Source organism: Rattus norvegicus, chromosome 3, assembly GCF_036323735.1.
Source record: "Rattus norvegicus strain BN/NHsdMcwi chromosome 3, GRCr8, whole genome shotgun sequence".
NCBI lineage: Eukaryota > Metazoa > Chordata > Mammalia > Rodentia > Muridae > Rattus > Rattus norvegicus.
In genome coordinates this window covers 62,987,951-63,014,310 of record NC_086021.1, presented here as the reverse complement: position 1 = coordinate 63,014,310, position 26,360 = coordinate 62,987,951, and the positions used below count along the sequence as shown (strand labels likewise).

The 26,360-nt window shown below is 40.1% G+C and overlaps 1 protein-coding gene across 1 annotated transcript in view; it reads right to left on the bottom strand.

Moving 5' to 3' along the window:
• Galnt5 (polypeptide N-acetylgalactosaminyltransferase 5) overlaps nt 1–26,360 on the bottom strand; it is a 46,260-nt gene that overhangs the window by 14,414 nt on the left and 5,486 nt on the right. Inside the window, 2 exon segments of the mRNA NM_031796.1 lie at nt 13,614–13,733; nt 15,911–16,077. Of these exon segments, the coding sequence (NP_113984.1) occupies nt 13,614–13,733; nt 15,911–16,077 (287 nt within the window).

Sequence of the window (26,360 nt, the reverse complement as noted above, 5' to 3'; positions counted from 1 at the left end):
AGTCTGAGAGACACTTCTTCCTTTGAAGTTCCCTTCATTCTCATTACTGTTTTCACTGACCACTCTGGGACCTGAGTGCTCAGTTAGCATGTCTTACCATGCCTTACCATGTCTTACCATGTCTTACCATGTCTTACCATGTTTGAGCAAGTCTTACCATGCAGTGCCTCTGCTCTACCAGGTGGTCTTATCTGTTTCCTGCTACAAATGTGAAGTATAGATGGATTATAATTCCCACTTAAGAGATAAAGATTGGAGGAACAAATAGCTAGGGCACCGTTCCAAAGTAATTTACCTCTAGTGCCATGTAATAGTATAAAACAACTCATTACATAGGTCACGATGGGGCTCCAAATCTGCATTCCCTCCCCACATGGCCCAGATCCTACCTAGTTGATATTCTCATTCATCTGTTGCCAGAACCTGAGGGAAATAGCACCTGCCTAAAACATATTTTGGAATTTTATATTGCTTTATTTGGGGGAAGAGGAGACTCTCCTACGCACGGATACCACTGCTCTACTTTCCGATACTCTATTTTAAGGTAAAATCTCAGGATTGCGTTAGAGAAGAAAGTAAGGAGTTCGTTCCATGCATAGCTGGCTCCCGGTAGTGTTTCTAATTGTGGTGGGATCGTCACATGTGAGGCCGTGCTGATGCAGAGGGGCTGAAGGGCATGAGGGAATGGGGAGAGGGATGAAGTACACACAAATAATAATAATAAAAAAATTCTCTTTGAGCTTTACCCTACTGTGTGTTTCTACAATCTACCCAATACTCCTCTTAACAAATGGCTAGTGCTCCCTACTGTGTTTTTGATGAATTGTTTAAACTTAAATTCAGACTAATTTAACTCAGTCTTGGTTTTAACCTGGCATAATTTTCTGGTCTCTGGAGCTGCATACTGGTAATTCTGGTTTGTTTGGAGATGGAGTTTATGAACAACAGCAGCAGTTAGAAGGAGGAGGAGGACGACGAGGATGAGGACGAGGACGAGGAGGACAACAACAATAACAACAAGAACAACAAGAAAAACAAGAAGAGACAGAAGAGCAAGAAGAACAACAAGAAGAAGAAGGACATGAGGGAAATTTAAAAATGGCCAAATTCCTCTGCTCCCAGACCCGGTGAGAGAGAGACCCAACCGCCTGGTCAGGTGGGCACTCCTGAGGCTACAGAGCGGAAGAGACCACCAACACTGCTCACCCCTGCCCACATCCCTGGCCCAAGAGGAAACTGTATAAGGCCTCTGGGCTCCCGTGGGGGAGGGCCCAGGAGCGGCAGGACCCCTGCCGAAGACACCACCGGACCCTGAAGGAAACAGACCGGATAAACAGTTCTCTGCACCCAAATCCCGTGGGAGGGAGAGCTAAACCTTCAGAGAGGCAGACAGGCCTGGGAAACCAGAAGAGACTGCTCCCTGCACACACATCTCGGACGCCAGAGGAAAAAGCCAAAGACCATCTGGAACCCTGGTGCACTGAAGCTCCCGGAAGGGGCGGCACAGGTCTTCCTGGTTGCTGCCGCTGCAGAGAGCCCCTGGACAGCACCCCACGAGCAAACCTGAGCCTCGGGACCACAGGTAAGACCAAATTTTCTGCTGCAAGAAAGCTGCCTGGTGAACTCAAGACACAGGCCCACAGGAACAGCTGAAGACCTGTAGAGAGGAAAAACTACACGCCCGAAAGCAGAACACTCTGTCCCCATAACTGACTGAAAGAGAGGAAAACAGGTCTACAGCACTCCTGACACACAGGCTTATAGGACAGTCTAGCCACTGTCAGAAATAGCAGAACAAAGTAACACTAGAGATAATCTGATGGCGAGAGGCAAGCGCAGGAACCCAAGCAACAGAAACCAAGACTACATGCCATCATCGGAGCCCAATTCTCCCACCAAAACAAACATGGAATATCCAAACACACCAGAAAAGCAAGATCTAGTTTCAAAATCATATTTGATCATGATGCTGGAGGACTTCAGGAAAGACCTGAACACACTTAGGGAAGCACAGGAAAACATTAATAAACAAGTAAAAGCCTACAGAGAGGAATCGCAAAAATCCCTGAAAGAATTCCAGGAAAACACAATCAAACAGTTGAAGGAATTAAAAATGGAAATAGAAGCAATTAAGAAAGAACACATGGAAACAACCCTGGATATAGAAAACCAAAAGAAGAGACAAGGAGCTGTAGATACAAGCTTCACCAACAGAATACAAGAGATGGAAGAGAGAATCTCAGGAGCAGAAGATTCCATAGAAATCATTGACTCAACTGTCAAAGATAATGTAAAGCGGAAAAAGCTACTGGTCCAAAACATACAGGAAATCCAGGACTCAATGAGAAGATCAAACCTAAGGATAATAGGTATAGAAGAGAGTGAAGACTCCCAGCTCAAAGGACCAGTAAATATCTTCAACAAAATCATAGAAGAAAACTTCCCTAACCTAAAAAAAGAGATACCCATAGACATACAAGAAGCCTACAGAACTCCAAATAGATTGGACCAGAAAAGAAACACCTCCCGTCACATAATTGTCAAAACACCAAACGCACAAAATAAAGAAAGAATATTAAAAGCAGTAAGGGAAAAAGGTCAAGTAACATATAAAGGGAGACCTATCAGAATCACACCAGACTTCTCGCCAGAAACTATGAAGGCCAGAAGATCCTGGACTGATGTTATACAGACCCTAAGAGAACACAAATGCCAGCCCAGATTACTGTATCCAGCAAAACTCTCAATTAACATTGATGGAGAAACCAAGATATTCCATGACAAAACCAAATTTACACAATATCTTTCTACAAATCCAGCACTACAAAGGATAATAAATGGTAAAGCCCAACATAAGGAGGCAAGCTATACCCTAGAAGAAGCAAGAAACTAATCGTCTTGGCAACAAAACAAAGAGAATGAAAGCACACAAACATAACCTCACATCAAATATGAATATAACGGGAAGCAATAATCACTATTCCTTAATATCTCTCAATATCAATGGCCTCAACACCCCAATAAAAAGACATAGATTAACAAACTGGATACGCAACGAGGACCCTGCATTCTGCTGCCTACAGGAAACACACCTCAGAGACAAAGACAGACACTACCTCAGAGTGAAAGGCTGGAAAACAACTTTCCAAGCAAATGGTCAGAAGAAGCAAGCTGGAGTAGCCATTCTAATATCAAATAAAATCAATTTCCAAGTAAAAGTCATCAAAAAAGATAAGGAAGGACACTTCATATTCATCAAAGGAAAAATCAACCAAGATGAACTCTCAATCCTAAATATCTATGCCCCAAATACAAGGGCACCTACATATGTAAAAGAAACCTTACTAAAGCTCAAAACACACATTGCACCTCACACAATAATAGTGGGAGATTTCAACACCCCACTCTCATCAATGGACAGATCATGGAAACAGAAATTAAACAGTGATGTAGACAGACTAAGAGACGTCATGAGCCAAATGGACTTAACGGATATTTATAGAACATTCTATCCTAAAGCAAAAGGATATACCTTCTTCTCAGCTCCTCATGGTACTTTCTCCAAAATTGACCATATAATTGGTCAAAAAACGGGCCTCAACAGGTACAGAAAGATAGAAATAATCCCATGCGTGCTATCGGACCACCACGGCCTAAAACTGGTCTTCAATAAAAATAAGGGAAGAATGCCCACATATACGTGGAAATTGAACAATGCTCTACTCAATGATAACCTGGTCAAGGAAGAAATAAAGAAAGAAATTAAAAACTTTTTAGAATTTAATGAAAATGAAGATACAACATACTCAAACTTATGGGACACAATGAAAGCTGTGCTAAGAGGAAAACTCATAGCGCTGAGTGCCTGCAGAAAGAAACAGGAAAGAGCATATGTCAGCAGCTTGACAGCACACCTAAAAGCTCTAGAACAAAAAGAAGCAAATACACCCAGGAGGAGTAGAAGGCAGGAAATAATCAAACTCAGAGCTGAAATCAACCAAGTAGAAACAAAAAGGACCATAGAAAGAATCAACAGAACCAAAAGTTGGTTCTTTGAGAAAATCAACAAGATAGATAAACCCTTAGCCAGACTAACGAGAGGACACAGAGAGTGTGTCCAAATTAACAAAATCAGAAATGAAAAGGGAGACATAACTACAGATTCGGAGGAAATTCAAAAAATCATCAGATCTTACTATAAAAACCTATATTCAACAAAATTTGAAAATCTTCAGGAAATGGACAATTTCCTAGACAGATACCAGGTATCGAAGTTAAATCAGGAACAGATAAACCAGTTAAACAACCCCATAACTCCTAAGGAAATAGAAGCAGTCATTAAAGGTCTCCCAACCAAAAAGAGCCCAGGTCCAGACGGGTTTAGTGCAGAATTCTATCAAACCTTCATAGAAGACCTCATACCAATATTATCCAAACTATTCCACAAAATTGAAACAGATGGAGCCCTACCGAATTCCTTCTATGAAGCCACAATTACTCTTATACCTAAACCACACAAAGACACAACAAAGAAAGAGAACTTCAGACCAATTTCCCTTATGAATATCGACGCAAAAATACTCAATAAAATTCTGGCAAACCGAATTCAAGAGCACATCAAAACAATCATCCACCATGATCAAGTAGGCTTCATCCCAGGCATGCAGGGATGGTTTAATATACGGAAAACCATCAACGTGATCCATTATATAAACAAACTGAAAGAACAGAACCACATGATCATTTCATTAGATGCTGAGAAAGCATTTGACAAAATTCAACACCCCTTCATGATAAAAGTCCTGGAAAGAATAGGAATTCAAGGCCCATACCTAAACATAGTAAAAGCCATATACAGCAAACCAGTTGCTAACATTAAACTAAATGGAGAGAAACTTGAAGCAATCCCACTAAAATCAGGGACTAGACAAGGCTGCCCACTCTCTCCCTACTTATTCAATATAGTTCTTGAAGTTCTAGCCAGAGCAATCAGACAACAAAAGGAGATCAAAGGGATACAGATCGGAAAAGAAGAGGTCAAAATATCACTATTTGCAGATGACATGATAGTATATTTAAGTGATCCCAAAAGTTCCACCAGAGAACTACTAAAGCTGATAAACAACTTCAGCAAAGTGGCTGGGTATAAAATTAACTCAAATAAATCAGTTGCCTTCCTCTATACAAAAGAGAAACAAGCCGAGAAAGAAATTAGGGAAACGACACCCTTCATAATAGACCCAAATAATATAAAGTACCTCGGTGTGACTTTAACCAAGCAAGTAAAAGATCTGTACAATAAGAACTTCAAGACACTGAGGAAAGAAATTGAAGAAGACCTCAGAAGATGGAAAGATCTCCCATGCTCATGGATTGGCAGGATTAATATGGTAAAAATGGCCATCTTACCAAAAGCAATCTACAGATTCAATGCAATCCCCATCAAAATACCAATCCAATTCTTCAAAGAGTTAGACAGAACAATTTGCAAATTCATCTGGAATAACAAAAAACCCAGGATAGCTAAAGCTATCCTCAACAATAAAAGGACTTCAGGGGGAATCACTATCCCTGAACTCAAGCAGTATTACAGAGCAATAGTGATAAAAACTGCATGGTATTGGTACAGAGACAGACAGATAGACCAATGGAATAGAATTGAAGACCCAGAAATGAACCCACACACCTATGGTCACTTGATTTTTGACAAAGGAGCCAAAACCATCCAATGGAAAAAAGATAGTATTTTCAGCAAATGGTGCTGGTTCAACTGGAGGGCAACATGTAGAAGAATGCAGATCGATCCATCCTTATCACCCTGTACAAAGCTTAAGTCCAAGTGGATCAAGGACCTCCACATCAAACCAGACACACTCAAACTAATAGAAGAAAAACTAGGGAAGCATCTGGAACACATGGGCACTGGAAAAAATTTCCTGAACAAAACACCAATGGCTTATGCTCTAAGATCAAGAATCGACAAATGGGATCTCATAAAACTGCAAAGCTTCTGTAAGGCAAAGGACACTGTGGTTAGGACAAAACGGCAACCAACAGATTGGGAAAAGATCTTTACCAATCCTACAACAGATAGAGGCCTTATTTCCAAAATATACAAAGAACTCAAGAAGTTAGACCGCAGGGAAACAAATAACCCTATTAAAAAATGGGGTTCAGAGCTAAACAAAGAATTCACAGCTGAGGAATGCCGAATGGCTGAGAAACACCTAAAGAAATGTTCAACATCTTTAGTCATAAGGGAAATGCAAATCAAAACAACCCTGAGATTTCACCTCACACCAGTGAGAATGGTTAAGATCAAAAACTCAGGTGACAGCAGATGCTGGCGAGGATGTGGAGAAAGAGGAACACTCCTCCATTGTTGGTGGGATTGCAGACTGGTAAAACCATTCTGGAAATCAGTCTGGAGGTTCCTCAGAAAATTGGACATTGAACTGCCTGATGATCCAGCTATACCTCTCTTGGGCATATACCCAAAAGATGCCTCAACATATAAAAGAGACACGTGCTCCACTATGTTCATCGCAGCCTTATTTATAATAGCCAGAAGCTGGAAAGAACCCAGATGCCCTTCAACAGAGGAATGGATACAGAAAATGTGGTACATCTACACAATGGAATATTACTCAGCTATCAAAAACAACGAGTTTATGAAATTCGTAGGCAAATGGTTGGAACTGGAAAATATCATCCTGAGTGAGCTAACCCAATCACAGAAAGACATACATGGTATGCACTCATTGATAAGTGGCTATTAGCCCAAATGCTTGAATTACCCTAGATCCCTAGAACAAACGAAACTCAAGACGGATGATCAAAATGTGAATGCTTCACTCCTTCTTTAAATGAGGAAAAAGAATACCCTTGGCAGGGAAGGGAGAGGCAAAGATTAAAACAGAGACTGAAGGAACACCCATTCAGAGCCTGCCCCACATGTGGCCCATACATATACAGCCACCCAATTAGACAAGATGGATGAAGCAAAGAAGTGCAGACCGACAGGAGCCGGATGTAGATCGCTCCTGAGAGACACAGCCAGAATACAGCAAATATAGAGGCGAATGCCAGCAGCAAACCACTGAACTGAGAATAGGTCCCCTATTGAAGGAATCAGAGAAAGAACTGGAAGAGCTTGAAGGGGCTCGAGACCCCAAAAGTACAACAATGCCAAGGAACCAGAGCTTCCAGGGACTAAGCCACTACCTAAAGACTATACATGGACTGACCCTGGACTCTGACCCCATAGGTAGCAATGAATATCCTAGTAAGAGCACCAGTGGAAGGGGAAGCCCTGGGTCCTGCTAAGACTGAACCCACAGTGAACTAGTCTATGGGGGGAGGGCGGCAATGGGGGGAGGGTTGGGAGGGGAACACCCATAAGGAAGGGGAGGGGGGAGGGGGATGTTTGCCCGGAAACCGGGAAAGGGAATAACACTCGAAATGTATATAAGAAATACTCAAGTTAATAAAAAAAAAAAAATAGATACAAAAAAAAAAAAAAAAAAATGGCCAAATTCAAGTTACTCAGTGTGCCAAATGCCCTTTCTCCTTTGTGACCGTGGTAGTCCATCCCATGCACGGACTCTGTTGTATCATCAAGTAGTTAGTGCTAGACCATTGTGTTTATGGTTTCTAGATGAACATGGGCCTGGCTTTCGATTTAATTTTACATAATGCTTTTGAAGTAATACTGAGGCATTTTAAACCTGCAGCAGGAACAGCCTGGAGTGTGTAGAATGATGGCCACTCATGCTTTTCAGGAAATCTTGATGAAGGTCAAGAGTTTGACTTTTCTTGTTGGGTAGTTAGTTGAAGTAGCTAACGGAGTCCAGGAATGCTAATGGCAATGTTGAGAATTTTGCTGAGGGACCTATCATGGAGTGATTGAGAATCGACACGGGACTCTCACTGAGGATTTTCTCTGCTCTATGCCCAACCTTTCTTTGGTGAATAAGTCTTAGTCATACATTGTTGCTCTCCTACCCATAGAATCTTGACATCCAGGTTGTTCCTTGGGAAATCTCATGCGGTCAGCATCTAACTGATATAATCTTTGTATGTGCACTAGACTCACAACCTGAGCTCAGAGGGCACCATTGCTGTCACTAATGGTAACTGGTTAGCTCTTGAGTATTTTGGAGATGATCCTTTCAGATTTCAAAAGTAGCTAGTTAGTCCTTCAGGGAAAACAGTCTGGATTTTATTGTTCTGTGTCCTTGACTAGTCTAGCCCCATCCATGTAAGATGCATGCCTTCCCCCCCCCCCCCCGGGTGAGTAATTTGAGGACAGACATGGCCATGTAGACACAGAACTCAAATTCTCAATTTTTAGCTCTTTGTTTGTCTGAAGCATTTCTGAGAATATTTCTGCTTAGCATCTTGGCTAATCTCTGGTTTTTAAGCAGTCTTCAGGTTTTACTACAGTTTCCAACTCATGGCTGCTCACAGGCCTGGAGAACTCTCAGGGTAATGAGAAAGATATACTGAGTAGGCTAGCCCATCTTAATCAAAGATAATCCCTGAAGTATATTCTTGATGAAACGGCACAAGTCAGGCTTGCTTCCAGAAGCAAGGATGAATCCTTAACCAGGATGCTACCAACACTCATGACATAACCTTCTGCTTTTCTCCATGTCCTCAGATATTAGCCATCCAATAATGCTACCCAAAGCATCACACTCAAATCATGCATTCTACAGGAGGTAGGAACATAGAATGAAAATCAATGTTCTCATTCTTTAGATCGATTTGATAATTTATGAATTATTTACTGTTTAAAATATTCAGTGATCTCTTAGTATTCACAAGGCATAACACCATTCTCAGGTGTTGAAATTGGTTATTTATATATAATAGTGTAATATTTCCTGCATATTTTCAATGATCCCTGGATCACTTATAATACCTAATCTTATATAAATAGTTGTGATAGCAAGCCATCTGGAGAATAATAACAAGAGAAACCACTCTGAGTGTGTTTAGTATAGATGATTATTTTTTAAATATTTTAATCCAAAATTGGTTGAATCCATGAATACATAAGGAGGGTTTGTTGTACACATGTATATACATATATCATTATTTTGTGTTAAAATGAACCTGTGGTTTTCTATATCATCTAAATTTTTTATCTGAAGTAAATTTGTTTAGCTGTGATTTACAATGGGGTAGTCCTACAAAAGTTATTGGTGACAAAAGTGTCCTCTTTTGGTTCCTTGGGCAGAACTTCTTACTAGAAGCAGTGAGGAGTGAACAGATAGCTGGGGTTATCCAGATGGAGGTCTGGGAACATTAGGGAAGCACTCAGTCAGTATGGTAGGACTGTTCAGTAACATAGATAGGAAGATAGAATGTACTGCAAATGCTATTTGAGAAGGTTTCTTCTGTGGTCACACATGTATTTGCACATATATCTAGATTGTAATGTAAATTGTCTATTTCTTAACAGAAACCTTTGTCAAAGAGTGTGACATTTACCACATCGGCACTGAGTTCATGTTCTCAAGGGTATGGATGAATGTGGGACACAAATTTTAAATTTTTACATTTTGATTCATTAAACTCAAAGGCAGTATTTTATGGCGAGAACTGTAACCAAACGCCACTGTTCCTAACCAAGTTCACCCGAAGAGAGTGCCCCACCCCATTCCGCTGTCTAATAGTTGGACTAGTTAGGAGGTTAATGCCAGCAAACTTTGTTCTCTGTGTGGGATGAGAGAGACCTCATGGATAAGCATCATGGTTTTCACTCTGTAGTTATTGGGTTTCTCCTCATGGGTGTCTAATTTTCATTTTAAAGTCAATGCAGGGTACAAAGAACTCACTGTAGTGCCAGATGTTCTCCTCCAGTTATGGCCTCACGATCCATTGAGTTGCTTTGACTCCAGTTCAAGGCATTTTATTGTTGCTGTTGCTGTTGTGTTTTTTTTTTGTTTGTTTTGTTTTTGTTTTTTTAAATTTTTCTCATTTCCCCTCTAATCATGTCTTATTTGATGGTACCTCCTGTAGCCTCCATGCCCAGTGCAAATTATGAATCTGACTCTTCTTCCAGCCGCCCTTGCTCCTCTCTGGTACAAGACAACTGTAATAGCCTCCTAACTGAATTGTCTACTTGGTTCCTCTCATCTCTCTCACATCCATTTTGTATATGGAGGCAGCCTGAGCTTTTAAAATGCAAATCAGACAATTTAGCTTCTCTTCACTGACCTTCACTGGTTTTCCAGCCTGGCATACAGAACTGTACAGAAGTTTTATGTTTGCCTTTCCCTCCAAATGAAGCTCTTACCACTCACCTCTCTGGTCAGTTCTCATCAGGACATATGAACTCCTTCTTTGCTTTGGAAGTGTCCAACTCATATCTGCGCTCAGCACTTGCACATGGGAATATTTTTCAGCCACATGTCAGCCGATAAGTTTCTTTTCTAAATTTTATTTCTTAACTATCATAGTTTTACATTATTCATAGATTTACTTTACTAAGGAAATTAATCTTGGAGGGGCATTTAAATTTTCAGTCTGTCAGGCGCAGATTTTGAGGGATAAGCAATATTGGTATAAGTGATATACATGCAAAGAATTTCATAATGGAATATTATTTTGTCTGATGAATGCATGGTAAAAAACTAAAGTTACTGCTGGGCACAGAGCTCATTGGAAACCCATGTACTGACATGTATGAGACCTTGGGTTTAATACTTAATATCATAATTGATAAATGAGAATAATACAAATATAAAAAATCTTAGTTACCACCAATGTTGCTGTGATTCATTTGTTATTCACTGACAGTTTCTATTATAAAGTGTGATGGTTAAACTTAGTTGGTAACTTGACTGGATCAAAAATCACCCAGAAGGCAATCTGCTAGGTATGTTGTTAGGCAATTTCTTTATCAAGTTAATCGAAGTGGGAAGATTGACCCTAAACATGGGCAAACAATTTCCAGGGAAGCCCACATAAAAGGAATAGAAGAAGGGAGCTTGGTTTTTGCCTGCTCACTCCACTCTTGCTAGCAAGGTTGTCTACGCTGCTGCAGCTTCTTTATTTCTTTGCTAATATCAGGACCTAGCTTCTGAGTGTAGACCACTCTTGTGTAGCAGTTTCCTTTGATATTAAAACCTTCCATCTTGAAGGGAAACTTCTTAAGAGAGGATGCTACAGGGAGGTAAAATAGTGGTGTTCTAGTTGAGGGGGGGTTTTAAAATACTGTAGGAAAGTTTTTTAAGACAGGAATTAAACAACTCAAAAAGCTTCAGGAAGTACTTGAAATTGATTAGATTCACTAGGCCCCTCCCCATCTGTATACCAAAGTATAAAGATAGAAAAGACTGCAAAGTGGAGACTCAGACAAATCCAGCTGCCTGGAAAAAGCAGAGGCCAAGTGAACTGTCTAAAAGAGACAAAGGCCAGCTGTGCTGCCTGAAGAGGCTCAGGTCAATTGAGCCGCCACAAAAGGCCACTCTCTAATCTGTTGAGTTCCCTGAAGGCTGTTCAGTGTGCTCCAAGTTCCTAGCTTTTGTCAGCCATCCCTCATGCTGGGTTGAGCTTTGGTGATACAACTTTCTTTGAGGGTTTTCTGCTCCTGTAAGTAAACTCTTATCTCAAACCTGTAAATAACAATGATAAAACTCATAGGTTCATAAACTTGGATTTCCATAGTATCCATCCTTCATGATCTCCCTATCTGAGGTGAGTAGAGTTGGTGTTTTATCTTAGTAATAGTAATACAACAACAAACCACTCTTCAGGAATTCTCTAGACATTCAGTGGCAGACTGGGATCATTGAAACGGTCAGCCTCATGAACTGTGTTCTGAGACTCTTCTGTGTGTGTCAGCCATTGTTGGACTACCCAGACGGTGTTGTATAAGACAGCCTAAAATCTCCCTTTACTAGACATTCAGTATACCAGTTTTTGTCATCTAGAGAACCCAGACTAATACACAAAGGGATCAGCACTGTTAGCAAACCAATGGGATGATAAGAACACTTTTGGGGTCTAGTTACAGGGAAACAAGACTATCATCAGAATGTATTTTCTCCAAGCTGATGGAGACAGGCAGTGCCAGAGCTTCCGGAGGGAGAGTAGTCACTAAATGCTCACAAGCAATATAGATAGAGTATAGTAAATGAAAGTGCAGACTCTGGACTCGGGTGTCTGGGTGCAGCTAGCTCCATTCCCACTGACCAGCTTGAGAGAATGAGAGGACCTATCTACAGACCCAGAGTTGCAGGGGCATCTGATGGGTAGAGAAGGTTAGGAGAGGGGTAGGAGGAGAGGTGGATAGAAAAGAAGGAAGATGAGGAAAAGAGATGGGATCTGTATAAGATCTCTTTACTACACACAAATGCCAGCTTAAAAGAGAAGCAATAGAGAAAAGCAGTTTTATAGGCCCTCATTCTAATAACTGGTACAAGCAAGGAACAATAGTGTATATTAAATCCCTGTGTAAAATGTGTGAGCATTAAGTTAATCTTCTGAAACACAGGATTAGCCCACAAGTTACTTCCACCTCCCAAAGGAGAGGTCTAGTTGTTAGCATCTTAACTCAGTGTAACCAAACAGTGGAACCGTCTAACAGTATAGGAGAAAGCAAGAAACAGGCAACTGTTGTGACCTGAGGTCAAATTATATATATATATATATATATATATATATATATATATATATATATATATATACATCACATGCAAATCATTATTTATCTTATAGGGAACATGAGAACTAAAAATTCAAACTATGGTCAAGTTTACAAATATATTGCCTGAAATATTAAAATAATGCAGCAATATGTCAATGCAAGGTGTGAGGTAACTAGACTGGGAAATTAAAATAACTAAAATAACTAATAGCTGAAATAACCAAGAACATGAAATATAAAAAGATCTTGAATTGAAAAACACTGGGAATGAGCTGGAGAGATGGCTCAGCAGATACTAGCACTGATGGTTCTTCTAGAGGTCCTGAGTTCAATTCCCAGCAACCACATGGTAGCTCATAAGCAACTGAAATGGGATCTGATGCCCTCTTCTGGTGAGGTACAGTGTACTTATATACATAAAATAAATAAATAATCCCTTAAAAAGGTAAAAAAGAAAGAAAGAAAGAAAGAAAGAAAGAAAGAAAGAAAGAAAGAAAGAAAAACACTGGGAATAGTGAGAAAAGTTGACAAGAACATTTATAGGTTTTTGCTGTTTTTCAAAATAAAAGTATATTTATTTAAGAGAATCTCCCTACCATTTTCTGTAATGTCCAGGAAAAACTCAGGTATGTAGTGCCACGGTGTTATGCTGTCTCCGAATCCCTTTTGAAAGGCTCAGAAAAAGCAATTAATGTAATCATCTCTCTCTCTCTCTCTCTCTCTCTCTCTCTCTCTCTCTCTCTCTCTCTCTCTCTTTCTCTGTGTGTGTGTGTGTGTGTGTATGTGTGTATCTGTGTGTGTCTGTGAAATTTCATGTCACAGGGCTAGAAATTAATATTCAAATAAGAACATGTGGGTATATATTCTTTCATATTCTGTGTTTGTTTGGAAAACATTATAAATTAAAGCAAAATTGTGATTAATGCAATTTGGCCTCGGGACAGTTTCTTACCTGTTGCATTCTGCGCCCCAGCCAGCCTTGCTCTGATCAAGCCATGTCTCTCCTTGAGGCGAAGAATCCGAACTTTTGGAAACTGAGACATGTATTTATCCAAATTAGCTTTCAGGTAGTCTGTATCAGGGTAAGAAGAAACCCAAAGTACTTTAATTGACTGGGTTTACAAGGAGCATTTTCGCAATTTCATATCCAAAACTATGCTGTCACTCTTCTTGCCAAATTTTAACTTTGGACTCATTTTATTTGATGTCATCTTACTGAAAATATTTTCCGTGGGTTCAATATTCTAAACAAACCAATTTCTCAAATCCAAGATAGAAAGCTGCCTGACTTGAGTGTATAAATTTGAAAATGTTTAAGAAGACAGTACAAATTTGGTTGGTTAGGAACTACCGTCCCCGCTGACAAGTCTCAGTGATGAAAGAGTTAATGAGTATATTTAAGGATCATTAGACAGAGCAGCAACTAGAGCCGAGGTCTCCGGTTTGAAGAACTTGCTTGGTTAAGTGACTGTGTCTGTGGGCTGTTTCTCGGCATGTAATTCTCACCATGGGAAGGAAAGCAGCCCTGACTGGTTTGTGTTCAGCTTGAAGAGATCAGCCTGAGGTGTGGTGTGACTGCCGGTTATACAATGTCTGCCTTGCTCTTAGGAACAGGCCTGCCTAATCAAATTTCAGTCCTGGCCCACAAGAGATTTAGTCATAGGACTTAGGACTTCGCCTCATCTTAGAACATCTTTGCTTGTTAGTGGGGTGCAGAGGGGCTCAGCTAAGGAACATTTTAGAGATGTTTAAGGATAGAGTTACAGTCACTTCTGTGGCTATTGACAACTATACCAGGTAGGAATGGCTTCCATATTTTCTTTCTTTTTTTGAGACTGAATTTCACAATAAACTCCAGGCAAAAGTTGAATTCTTGATCCTCCCACTCCTGCCCCCAGGTACTATGATTACAGATGTGTGCCACTATACTGATTTTCCTGGAATATATTTACAGCATATTTCTTACAAAATGTGTATGTGGGGTGTGTGTGTCGGGTGTGTGTGTGGGTGTGGGGTGTATGTGTGTGTGTGGGGTGTGTGTGTGTGTGTGTGTGTGTTTCTTAAAGAGGACCCGGAAATTGTACAAGACTCAGGTTCCACAATAACAAACAAAAATAAACCATGAAAACAAAAACTGGCTGTGCTCCTCATCAAAGGGCTTTCTTGCTTGGTGGCTCACTGCTACTTCTGTGTATGGTTTCCCAATCACTTAGCATTCTTAATTCTCTTCAGGCGTCCTCCTGCTGCATGAGTTCACTGTGGCTATGGTGGTAACAACTGGGCAAAGACAGCATGCACATCATCATGCCTACAGATCAGGGTTTGGTTGTCTCTAACACCATCTCCCATGTGCTGTTTTTACTATGTCCCATGTGGGACATTTTGGGAATTCACATTGTGGTCTTGCTGGGCCTAGAAGACTTCCTACACACAGAGATCCTTGGGTAATGCAAAGAGCAAAAGTCTTCAATATAACAAATGAATATAAATGGAATCTTAAACACTGGGGAAGCTTCTGCTTCCAGCCTTCACTAGAATGGCTATCTCTTTGAGCCTTTGAAAATATGTCCTCTCCAAGCTTTACTGCACACACATCTTCCTTCCTCTTTAGCGGCAGCTGAGGGATTTCCATTTCTTTGCTTTCCACAGAGTTTAACTTTGGTTATTGACTAGAAAAATAATTCTATGAACAGGGTGGACTTTGCTTGTTATAGTCCATGAAAAATGAATTGTTCATCACCTTCTGGACTCATATGACCACCTCAGGGAGTGGCAGGATGAAAATGAGTCCTGGGAAGCAGGTAGGTCTTGATGGGAATGGCTAAAACATACAGCACCACAGACCCCCGGATTACCAGTGATAATCTTAAAAGTAGATATGTGGTATGTTCAAATGTTTTGCCTCCATGTACATCTATGCACGGTAAGCATGCATTGCCTGTTAAGGCCAGAAAAGGATGTTGGATCCCCCTTGGAGCCACAGTTACAAATAGTTTTGAGGGTGTCAGTGCAGTGAGTTGAACCGGGAATCTTCTAGAAGAAGAGTCAGTGCTCTTAACCGCTGAGCCATCCCTCTTGCTTCAATTAGTAATATACATGTGGTGCTTAGATTCATACTTTAATGGCTGCAATGAAACAGTAGCTTGGTTCTTACAAAGTCAGCTTCATTAAATAGCCTGTCAAACAAAAGTGCTCTAGCCTACCATAAAGCTTTAGCTTTTCAAGAAGAATCCAAGAAGGTTTTCTTACCTTTGGTGCTGAAATCATCCACCAGCAGAATCTCCTTGATGAGGTGTGGAGGGGAGCGGTTGAGGACGCTGTGCACAGACCTCAGGAGAGCAGACCACACCTCATCCACGAAGCACATGATGATGCTGGTGGTTGGGAGGTCGTTGTGAACTAGTTGCTCTGCACACCTGGGCCAGGATATAAGCACAGTGCAAGAGATGTGCCACTGAGATCACAAAGGGCCCTGACTCATCTGTACATACAGCATGCACCCCCCCTCTCAAATATCTATAAGTCCCCAGTTTATATGAGTACCATGTTCATTTCGTTGTAGGCATGGGCAATAGCATTTGCTGAAAGAACCATCATGGCAGATGTGAGGCCTCCTGAGGAGGGATAACACTGTAGTGAAAAGGATGAGGTCTTGTAGGTTAGACTACTTTAATTCTATGACCAAGAAATTAAGTTCAATAACTTACCATGCCTCAGTTTTCACATTTGCCAAACAAGATAATGCTCCTCTTAGGGTTTCAGAGCCCAGTGATCTTCATAGAAACCATTTAGTATAGTTCCAGGCACAGACATTTACTGAACAGGAACTCTTACTATCATTACTAAATTCTATACCAGAAGAGAGCATTCTGCGTTATTTAGTGTCACTAAGAAGTTTATGATTGCCTGTATCAATAACCATCTGCCAAATGGCAAGAGAGATATCCTTCATTCCACTCAGCATATGAAAGTATTTTTTTTTGCACAATGCACATACACCAAATAATTGCACCCCTTCCCCCCTTCCCACTTCTCTGTTTGAAAGTCTCTTGCTGTGACTGCTGTAGAGAAGCTATACTTGAAGTCATTTTGTTGGCATGGAAATGATAGCCAGGCTAAGAGGGAGTAGGTGCTTGGTGGGCTGCTCCTGCCCATGGTCTCCTACAGGCTCTGCAGCTCATGACTACCTCATTGTGGCATTTTCTGTACCTGGCTGTTTCACTGTCACAGGGCAGCTCTTTGTGAGACTGTCCAAATTGTATTTACCCTTTTGCAAACACACCTCCTTTTAGTAAAGGAATAATCAGTGGTGCATGCAAATAAATACTTAAGTACTCTACCCTATTTCAGTGTAAAACTTAGACCTCTTTCCCTTTTCAACAGATGAATGGCTGAAGTCTTGGACAGACTGGCTCTTGGTTATGTTGTTAGTAAGTTCCAGATCTGGGACTGAAGCTCTGGTCTAACCTGGCCTCTAGAAGTAGCCATAGAACTTTAGATCCCCAGAATAAACATCGCTAGCCGCAGATGTAGCATTTGTGGAAACCAGAGCATCTGTCAAGTACCATGGCTCATTTTTGTTAATTTAACGAATAAGACATAGATAAAAGTAAATGCTATACTTAAACCAACAATATTTGCTTGTTCTTTGTTTATGGTTGTCAATGTACTGCTGTGAACATAATTTAATTCAATACCATGGCAATTGCTTGAGGTGCAATTGTATAATATATTATCAAATACTTCTTTAAATGATGCAAAATGAAGCACAAGATGATCAGTGACTCACCCAGCATCATTTCCCTGGTTACTACGTCCATGGGACTGCAAAATGATGTAGTTTTCATTTTATTGGTCTATGGTGATTTTCTGTACTAATAGAGTTTGGATTGGGAATCAAATAAACATATGGTTGCATATCAGTTATCCTTAATTACTGGCTTGAAGAAATTGCATAACTTCTTTGACCTTTTATTTGCCAACTACAAAGCATGGATTAAAAACTTGTCTTGATTAAATATATATCTGATACAGAGCTTGTTCATAAGAAGCACAAGCAAACTTACCAAGGGTCTCTAATTTCAGTCATTTTTAAAAGTGATTGGTTAACATAATGTACAAAGGCCTTGGAGAACCACACCCAACTTCAACCTCAGAAAACAGATGCAGAAAGTTTGCATGGAAATTAAGATTCTTTGTCATAAACAAGAAACCAAAGAATAACTCACAGTTCATTGACCCATCTGTTTGGGAATGTAAGTTCCTACAGTAAAGCTAATTTGGTCTCCTCGTAATATGTGATTTTAACTTAAAAAAATATTAGAGGGTTAAAATGAACGTGTGCTACATTTTCAGGTGCTGTAAAATCAAAATAACACATTTCAATCATATGTCTTAATCTGATTCTAATGTTAATGTAAAATAACAGGCTGCCTAAATTAATCTTATTCTGTACAAAGAGCACCTGCATTGGAATTTCTGTAAAGTCTGAGCATTCCTGACTATATTTAAGGATTATATTAATTACCTGTGGTTGCTATAACACCTAGGATTTCTACTCCAAAGTTTCTCCTAATGTATCTGTCTTCTCTTGCATTTTACTACGCGTAGAATAAAGATACCTGGTCACACCTTCAATGCTGTGCTTGCTACATTCCTTATCAGATGTCCAAGTTCATCACCTCCAATTTCTGTTCATTTTAATGTGTTATAAGACACAATTTAGTTAAGCTCTCTGCCACTCTGTGACACACATTATAATTCTCTTCTCTGGTTCCCAATCACCTGATACTGAACCCCTGAAAGCAATCAGGAGAAACAATCCAAGCCCACGTTTTTTAGCGATATCTTTCGATGACAACATAAATGTCCACAGGAGTGATAGAAACATTCTCTGCAGAGTGCCTCACTTTTTTCTGACCCTCACAAGTATCCTTAGTGTCCACATTGTTTCCATTGACATCTTCAAGACAAATATTTCAGATGTTTCTATCATGATTGCCCAAATTCTGCCAGCCTCTGCCTTATATTTAACAATTACAGGTTTTGCTACACAAAATTCACCTTTTTGTTATGTAAGGAATTGTTGCAGACTGGGAAATAGGAAGTAAATACATCTTTGAAGGGATATGTTCATCAGATCACCCCACAAGCTTAACAACTCAGAGGAGGAAACAGCCGTTCTTTTGGAGGGCAGCATACCTCTGTGGTTTAAATGTGGGACTCCCTCTCCCCCTAACTCAAAAGTAGGCCTAGTTATAACTCAGAGAAATGCTACATTAGCCATTTACTCTCTTGTTTCTTTCTCTCCTTCTTTCAAAATCCATGTTTGGAGCTTTTTATGTTTACAATTTTTGAAGAAATACATAAAACATTAATTGTAATAACTTTTCATGAATTAAATGTTGTTAATAATAAAATCTAGAAAAGAATTAGAACAAGGAAAGTCACCAATTGTAGGCTTGTCGAGGTTTAATAAAAAATTGCAGTTGGTTGTATAATCAGTAACAGTTGAAGGACAATTTAGGAAATAGAAAAGGTAAATTCTGAAATGTATTTTACACATTTATATAAGGCAACTTATATTTCACTTCTCAGAAGCTGCGTTGCTGAGCAGTGAAGACTGGTATGAAGAGACTATGGTCCACTGAGAAGGGACGGGGTGAGTCTATTATTGGAATAATTAGTCCAAGTCAGATGCAGAAACAGACAGAACTTTGTGACTATTTTGTACAAAATCTTAAAAAAAAAAAAAAAAAGACAGCAAACTAGCTAGGTGTGAAGGGAGCAAATTCGTCAGCCTCTTCTCCCTTTCCTGAGGGATGGAGTCATATTTGTGGGTGTAAGGGATGGTTCAGATAGAACTAGGAGCTGGCAAACATGTCAATGACTGTTAAAATTACCAAGGGGCAGTCTCTCCTTGCAATGATCAACCTTACTGATGTGTAATATCTCTTTAAGTCCATCTCGGTATCTTCCCCATCTCCTGAGATTTCAGACTCTTGTAATGTTCAGCCTTTGCCCAGTGGCTGTTTCCCTTCAGTTTCTTTCTTACTGGTTCTTCATGACCACTAAGCAGGTGATTCTGAGAGCTGAGTCTGAAGCTTTGTCTCACCAGTGAGCCCCAATCCCCAGGACCTTGTGGATGTCTGCATCGGCTCATTTGAGCATTAGATTCAATGTTGCCTGCCCAGAGCTTTTGTCAGTTGCCCTGCCACTGTTCTCTCATTCTGTTAGCTACCTGAATTTCTTCCACAGCATCCATTTGTCAATTCTATTTCCTTCTCTTCTACAGCCAGAATTCTGGAATGTATGTCAAATGCTTTGCTCCCGTATCACCACAAGCTCCTAAGAGTCTTGCACACAGTAAATTTTTAATAACTCATATTGAATGGATGGATGAGAGGACAGAGATTTGGAGGAGAACTTAAATTTAAAGCTTGAGTGGCAAGAGAGAATGTATTTTCCTTTGAGACAGGGTAGGGGTGCAATAACAAATACAGGTAACTTTGTGTGAAAGGATTAAAACCTACATTTTTGTTGTGTGATTATTGCACAGGACCTGTAGATTCTAAACTGTTTATTATGATTTTTTAATGCATGGATATTTGTCTGCAAGTATGTCTGCTTACCACATGCATAGAGTACCTATGAAAGTCAGAAGAGCATGACAGTAACTCTGCGAGCAAAGTTACTGGTGGTGGTCCGCTGCCACTATGGATGCTGAGAATAGAATTACATCTTGGTCCTCTGGGAGATGAGTCATCTCTCCAGCCTCTGGACCTATAGATTCTCAATATCTAATTTGTGTAATATAGTCATGTAGAATCAATATATAATTTCTTTACCTCCCAAAAAGGTATTTCTATTCGAAAATGTTAAACTTTAGTTGTGATCCCTTCTCCTATGATGTAACTGAAATCAAGGTTTCCAATGGGGAAACAGCAACAGGTAATTTGCTTTGCTTTATTGGTATAAGATAACTCAGAATTTTCTGGAATTCAAAGGAGGACTCTCTCCTAAATATACATTTGGAAAACATTCTTGTGCTTATCACTGGGCAGTGTTAGGTCACACACACTTTTAGAAACCCGATCTTCTATATCAGTAAACAGATTAAACATGTGCCAAGTGTGTAACAAACCAGATTTGTTTGTTTATTCACAGGCACAACAGGTCAAACCAGACAGCACTCGGCATTACTAACACTTAATCCAGGTACAAGTAGTAACAGCCATCCAACTTCATCTAGATTCTATAGGTTGTAGAACCTATTCAAATTACTCTCCACTGGCCCAAGTAAAGTGAATTATCTTTGCTTCTGAGTTTTTCAGAGTCTTGATTTCTGATACTTTTGCAGGAGAGGGAATTGCTAATGAAGTCTAACATCTTCATGATATTTAGTTTTGGGAACTTTTTTTGAGATTAAGAATTTATGACTTATTTTCTAATTGATCATTTATTACACAAACTATGTGTTTAGAATCTACAAGTCTGGTTCTCTGCTTAAAATTACACATGTTCTTTTGCTTAGGGGAGTCTTGGTTTGAACCACTATAGCAATCCAAAGACTCCAGATTATGTGGAACTCAAATGTGAGGAATTTCATTGTCCTGGAAGAGGTGGTGCATAACCATGGTAGAACAAAGGCTCTGGATGGGAAAGGACAAGGAAGTTTAGTCCTCTGTGGCACTGACTGGCTGCCTGAGCATCAGCATGACACTTAATCTTCATCATTTCAGATCATTCACTTCTAGGATGAAGACAATGACGCTTGCACCATAGAACAGCGATGCAGGTGTCATGAAACAATGGATATAAAAATACCAGGCAAGCCTCATGCTGAAAAGTCTGTGTGAGAGCTCGAAATATCTATCTTGACTCAGGTTCTGACTTGAAGCACTGGCCGGTCCCAGACAGTATTTGATCTGAATCTACCAAATGCTCGCTCATTTATCAAGAGACTCCAGTGCCGATGGTTTACCTCCTCAGCTTCTGTGTGCTCAGTCCTTGGCCACTGACTTGATTTGAATGGAGTCTATCAACTAGAGAGGCCTTCAAATCAGAACACTGAAGGGGTGATAACATTCTTTCATTTCTATGAATTTTTCATTTTATTCCAGCAGAGGCAAAACACATCATGAAGGTCAAATCTCAGTCTTTATGGGTTTGAACAGAAGGTCGGAAGAATATGTTTCAATGTCTATTTGCAATTCAACGACAGCTTCCATGGGAGCCTTGAGCGCCCTTCACTCTCTACACTCTGATATCTCCAGGAGCATCAGGAGAATCAAGTGACCAGCTGAGGTGCTCTGTCTGGAATCATATTCTTTCCTAAGACCTTAAAATTATTTGGGCCTCTTTGCCTCCCGCTGATAAGAAGGTATAGGGATATGAGGATTTTACTTTTGTGATTTGTTCTTTTATAGGGTAAATGATCCTTGACATTTGCTTCAAACCACCTGACTGAGAATGTTCACTGCCGCTCCCCCACTTTCCACTAAAGCCTTTAGCCTGGCGATGCTGCAGTTGCAGAGGCAAGAATGTGTCATGAGAATGAACGGACTCAGGCTCACAAATACATCCCACCAGCACCAACACTGCCATGTTAACAATAGTCTATTTTGAGCAGGCAGCTGTCAGGGTGAAACTGGGATAGAGGCAGGAGTTAAGATGATGGCATTCTAGGATAAAAATAATCCAGGGGGAAGAGCAGAGCATCTGTGGGTCATGTTTCTTGCCTGCTCTACTGTGTGTAACCTTGGTCAAGTCACTCCTCATACCTGCTCTGGAACATAGGTTGTTATACGGTGTGTAACCTTGGGCTCTTCGCCCTTTGTCGTTATTTCCTCAGACTTTTCCTTCTCACCTCTGACCTATACATGAAGAGTGAGGCTTTAATTTTTCCAAAACCCATGACTATAAGGAATCAAAAGAAGGATGTTATGAAGCCTGTGGAAAGAACCCTCAATGAGAAGCTGGGGAGTCTGCATCTCAAAGCTGCTAGCTGTTTCCTTTATACAGAGTCACTTTTCTCATCACTAAAGCATTCAGGGCAGGTTCTTATCCTTAGTGCTGCTCTGAAGCGCTTATTGTCAAACAGACAAGCACATATAGCGTACATAAACATACATGTATCACTGTCTAATAGAGTAAGCATATCTTAAGAGTCTCAACAAGACACAGTCTTCCCTTCACAAAGAACCTTGACAAACCAAGGAGGCCTAGGCACATCATTATGAGGTAGAGTAGTAGAGAAGCTGGGTTCAGAAAGAACTTGACTGATGAAGCACAATTAGTACTTAGTGATGGCAAATCAGAAGACTAAGCATTGGAATTCAACCCATTATTTCTGAGTTGTGAGCCCTTGTCTTTCCTTCTCTCTCTCTCTCTCTCTCTCTCTCTCTCTCTCTCTCTCTCTCTCTCACACACACACACACACACACACACACACACACACACACACACACACGTATGCATTATTTATTTATTTATTGGATATTTATTTATTTATATTTCAAATGTTATTCCCTTTCCCGTTTCCTGTCCATAAGCCCCCTATCCCCTTCCCTCCCCTTCTTCTATAAGGGCATTCCCCTCCCCATCCACTCTCCCTTACTGCCCCCCTCCTTGACAATTCCCTACACTGGGGGTCCAACCTTGGCAGGACCAAGGGATTCTCCTTCCATTGGTGCCCAACAAGGCCATCCTCTGCTACATCTGCATCTGGAGCCATGAGTCAGTCCATGTCTCTTTGGATGGTGGTTTAGTCCCTGGGAGCTCTAGTTGGTTGGCATTGTTGTTCTTATGGGGGGTGCAAGACCCTTCAGCTCTTTCAATCCTGCATTTATTTCTTTATTTGTTAATAAGGAGATGTAATACTTTATCAGTCTGTCATGGCTGTTGTAGCAGTCACATGAGATAACATGCATGAATGATAAAGGCTACCAGCTGCCTGGCCTGACTTGCTGGCTCCTGATGAACAATAAAGTGTGGTATGTAATGTGCAATGAAGTCAATGGTCACGGCTGAATTACCACCATAATGTGAGCACCCCCGCTTCTCTGTAGATAATGCTGGGGTGATGGTGACCATAGCAACCTTGAATTATTTTTCTTAGGACAACTAAGAGTTCAAGTGGCAAGAACTTTGCAAATGTCCAGTTCTCCATCTCAACTCTTTCTCATGGCCAATTTGGCACATTTGAAAGGCAAGCCCATATAAAGGTTTGCCATGATATCCCATAATTCTGATGTTTTTCCAGGGAAGTCTAAATGTCTCTGTTTAGTTTTGAAAGATAACAAAACAAGGCCTGTAACCATTGCTATTTTTCCTAAGATTTCTTTGCCTTGTTGGGGGAGGCACGGTGACTCGTTCTTCTCTTTGGAAAGCTCTTTTGGAAGAGGTCAGCCAGGGAGGACAACAGGAAATTATGTCCTGGGACAGGGGGACCCAGGGCAAATATTACATCGCGAGTTTGATAAAATGAGACCGGCGGTTGAATTTGGCCCTGGCTGAGACGTCTAAGCAAGTGGTGTGAATAGGTTCAAAGTCCTGAACCTACTCGTATGCTTTCTCAAGTGTACTTCCAGCTCCTGGGCAGCATTTGGGAGGATGTGGGAGGATGCGTCCTGACCTGCTTTAACTTCCTCAGTGTTAGGTTAATTAGGACCCATGGAACAGCTTTCTTTGCTTCGAATTAATGGCTGAAATGCAATTTACATTTTCCTCCTCTGGTAGTCTTTCTCTTTCAAGTGTAGTTCTGTGACAAAGGAGGACATATGAAGGTTTCAGAATTATTTCTCAGCCATATTTAACCATTGCTGTTATGATCTAGCTTCTGCTTTGTAAACACTGTCATATATATGATATATATGATGCATATGATGTATAGGTATATGCATATATACGATGTATATGTATTTCATATATATATACATATATATACATCCCTCCCCCTCTAAATTGTGGAACAGAGTGCACCTGTGCATGTACAGATACACATGCAGCTGAAGAAACACAGTTGAGTGCTTTCACCTCCACATGTGAAATCAGTAGGGAGTCCTTTGAGGTGCTGTTTTTCCTTATCTCTGATGGGTTCTTTCCTCTCTGGGACACATCACAGCTTCTCCCATTTTGCCAGATAATGTTCTCCAGTCACTATTAGTCATAGAATAACCCCAAAACACCAAGACAAATATTCATCATAATGAAAATAAAATCAAATTGTATTTGACTTTAACCTTTTATTTTCTTTCCGTAGAATAATGTTCAAGAAGCCTCAGGATGTGGAGGATGTATGATTAGCTACTGTCCTCCTCCCCATCTTCCTTTTATTTTAACTGCAGCTTTTTCCAGCTTCCCACAGTCAACATTAAGATTCCAGAAACTTTTCCTTTAGTGATTTTGGCAGTTTCATAGGAAATGCCCAGTGCAATCTTTTGCTTCTCATGTTTGCCAAAAAGTATTATTAGTTAACAGTCCTTGCTCTGAACTAAGGTAGCAAAGACATAATGACCTTATGGGAGAATTTGACAGAATTCTGTAGGAACAGCCAGCATTATGGTAGGCTGTTGAGCACTGTTATGATACAACAGACATGAGTGCACTGCAACTCATAGATTTTCTAAAATGATTATTCAAATTTTGCTTTATGTGTATAAGTGTTTTGTCTATGTACACATGCACGTGTGTGTGTGTGTGTGTGTGTGTGTGTGTGTGTGTATACCATGTGTGTACCTGGTGCCCCTGTATGTCAGAAGAGGGCAACAACTCCCCAGGACTTGAGTTATAAACAGTTGTTAGTCACTGTGTGGTACTAGATTTTTGATCTGGGTCTTCTACAAGAACAGTAAGTAGTCTTCCTTGCTAAGACATCTCTCCAGCCCCTATTCTTATTGTAATTTGAAAACTATTAGGGAAAAATTCTTTTAAATATTTCTTTCTCCAAGTACAGATTCAGGAAGTGCACTCTTAAAATAAGTTCATTTTTGCAGTTCTATTTTAACCATAGGTTCAGGCTTAAAAACAGACTTCTTCAAGTAGAATGGATTTTTGAGAGGAAAGGACCTCAGCTCAGCAATAGGTGTGTGTGTGTGTGTGTGTGTGTCTGTGTGTGTGTGTGTGTGTGTGTGTGTGTGCTGTATGTGGTATATGTGCATGAGAAATATGCATATGAATGTTGATCAGTGCTGATGTAAACACCTTCAAGAACTAAAAACAAAGACTTCAATGACTAGATTTTTACCTTTAAAGGATTAAATATGGTAGTTTAAAGTAACTGTCAAAAGAACACTTGGTTTTTGGTATCTTTTATATGTAAGTATTCTAGGTAGAAATAAAATTCTATCTTATTTCTTGAATGAAAAAAAATCTAAACAAGAGCAATTCCCTTGAGACTGAAACTAAGAGAATAAAAATATGGACTAATGAATAAACATGAATCAATTAATAACTCAGCATAAAACAGGACATAGATACCTTAAGCTAAATGATAATACTCTACATATTCAACACGAGAAATCAAGACAGTTAGAAATTTATGAGGTGACTTATTATAAGCTTCATTTGAACTGATAACCTGTCATGGATGTATTGTTTAACAGTAGCATTAGTTTTCAAAACCCATGTCAGAGAAATATGCTTATAAAGTGCGTATTGTGCCAGCTTGTATCTTTGGAATGTGAAGCTCTGTGCTGTA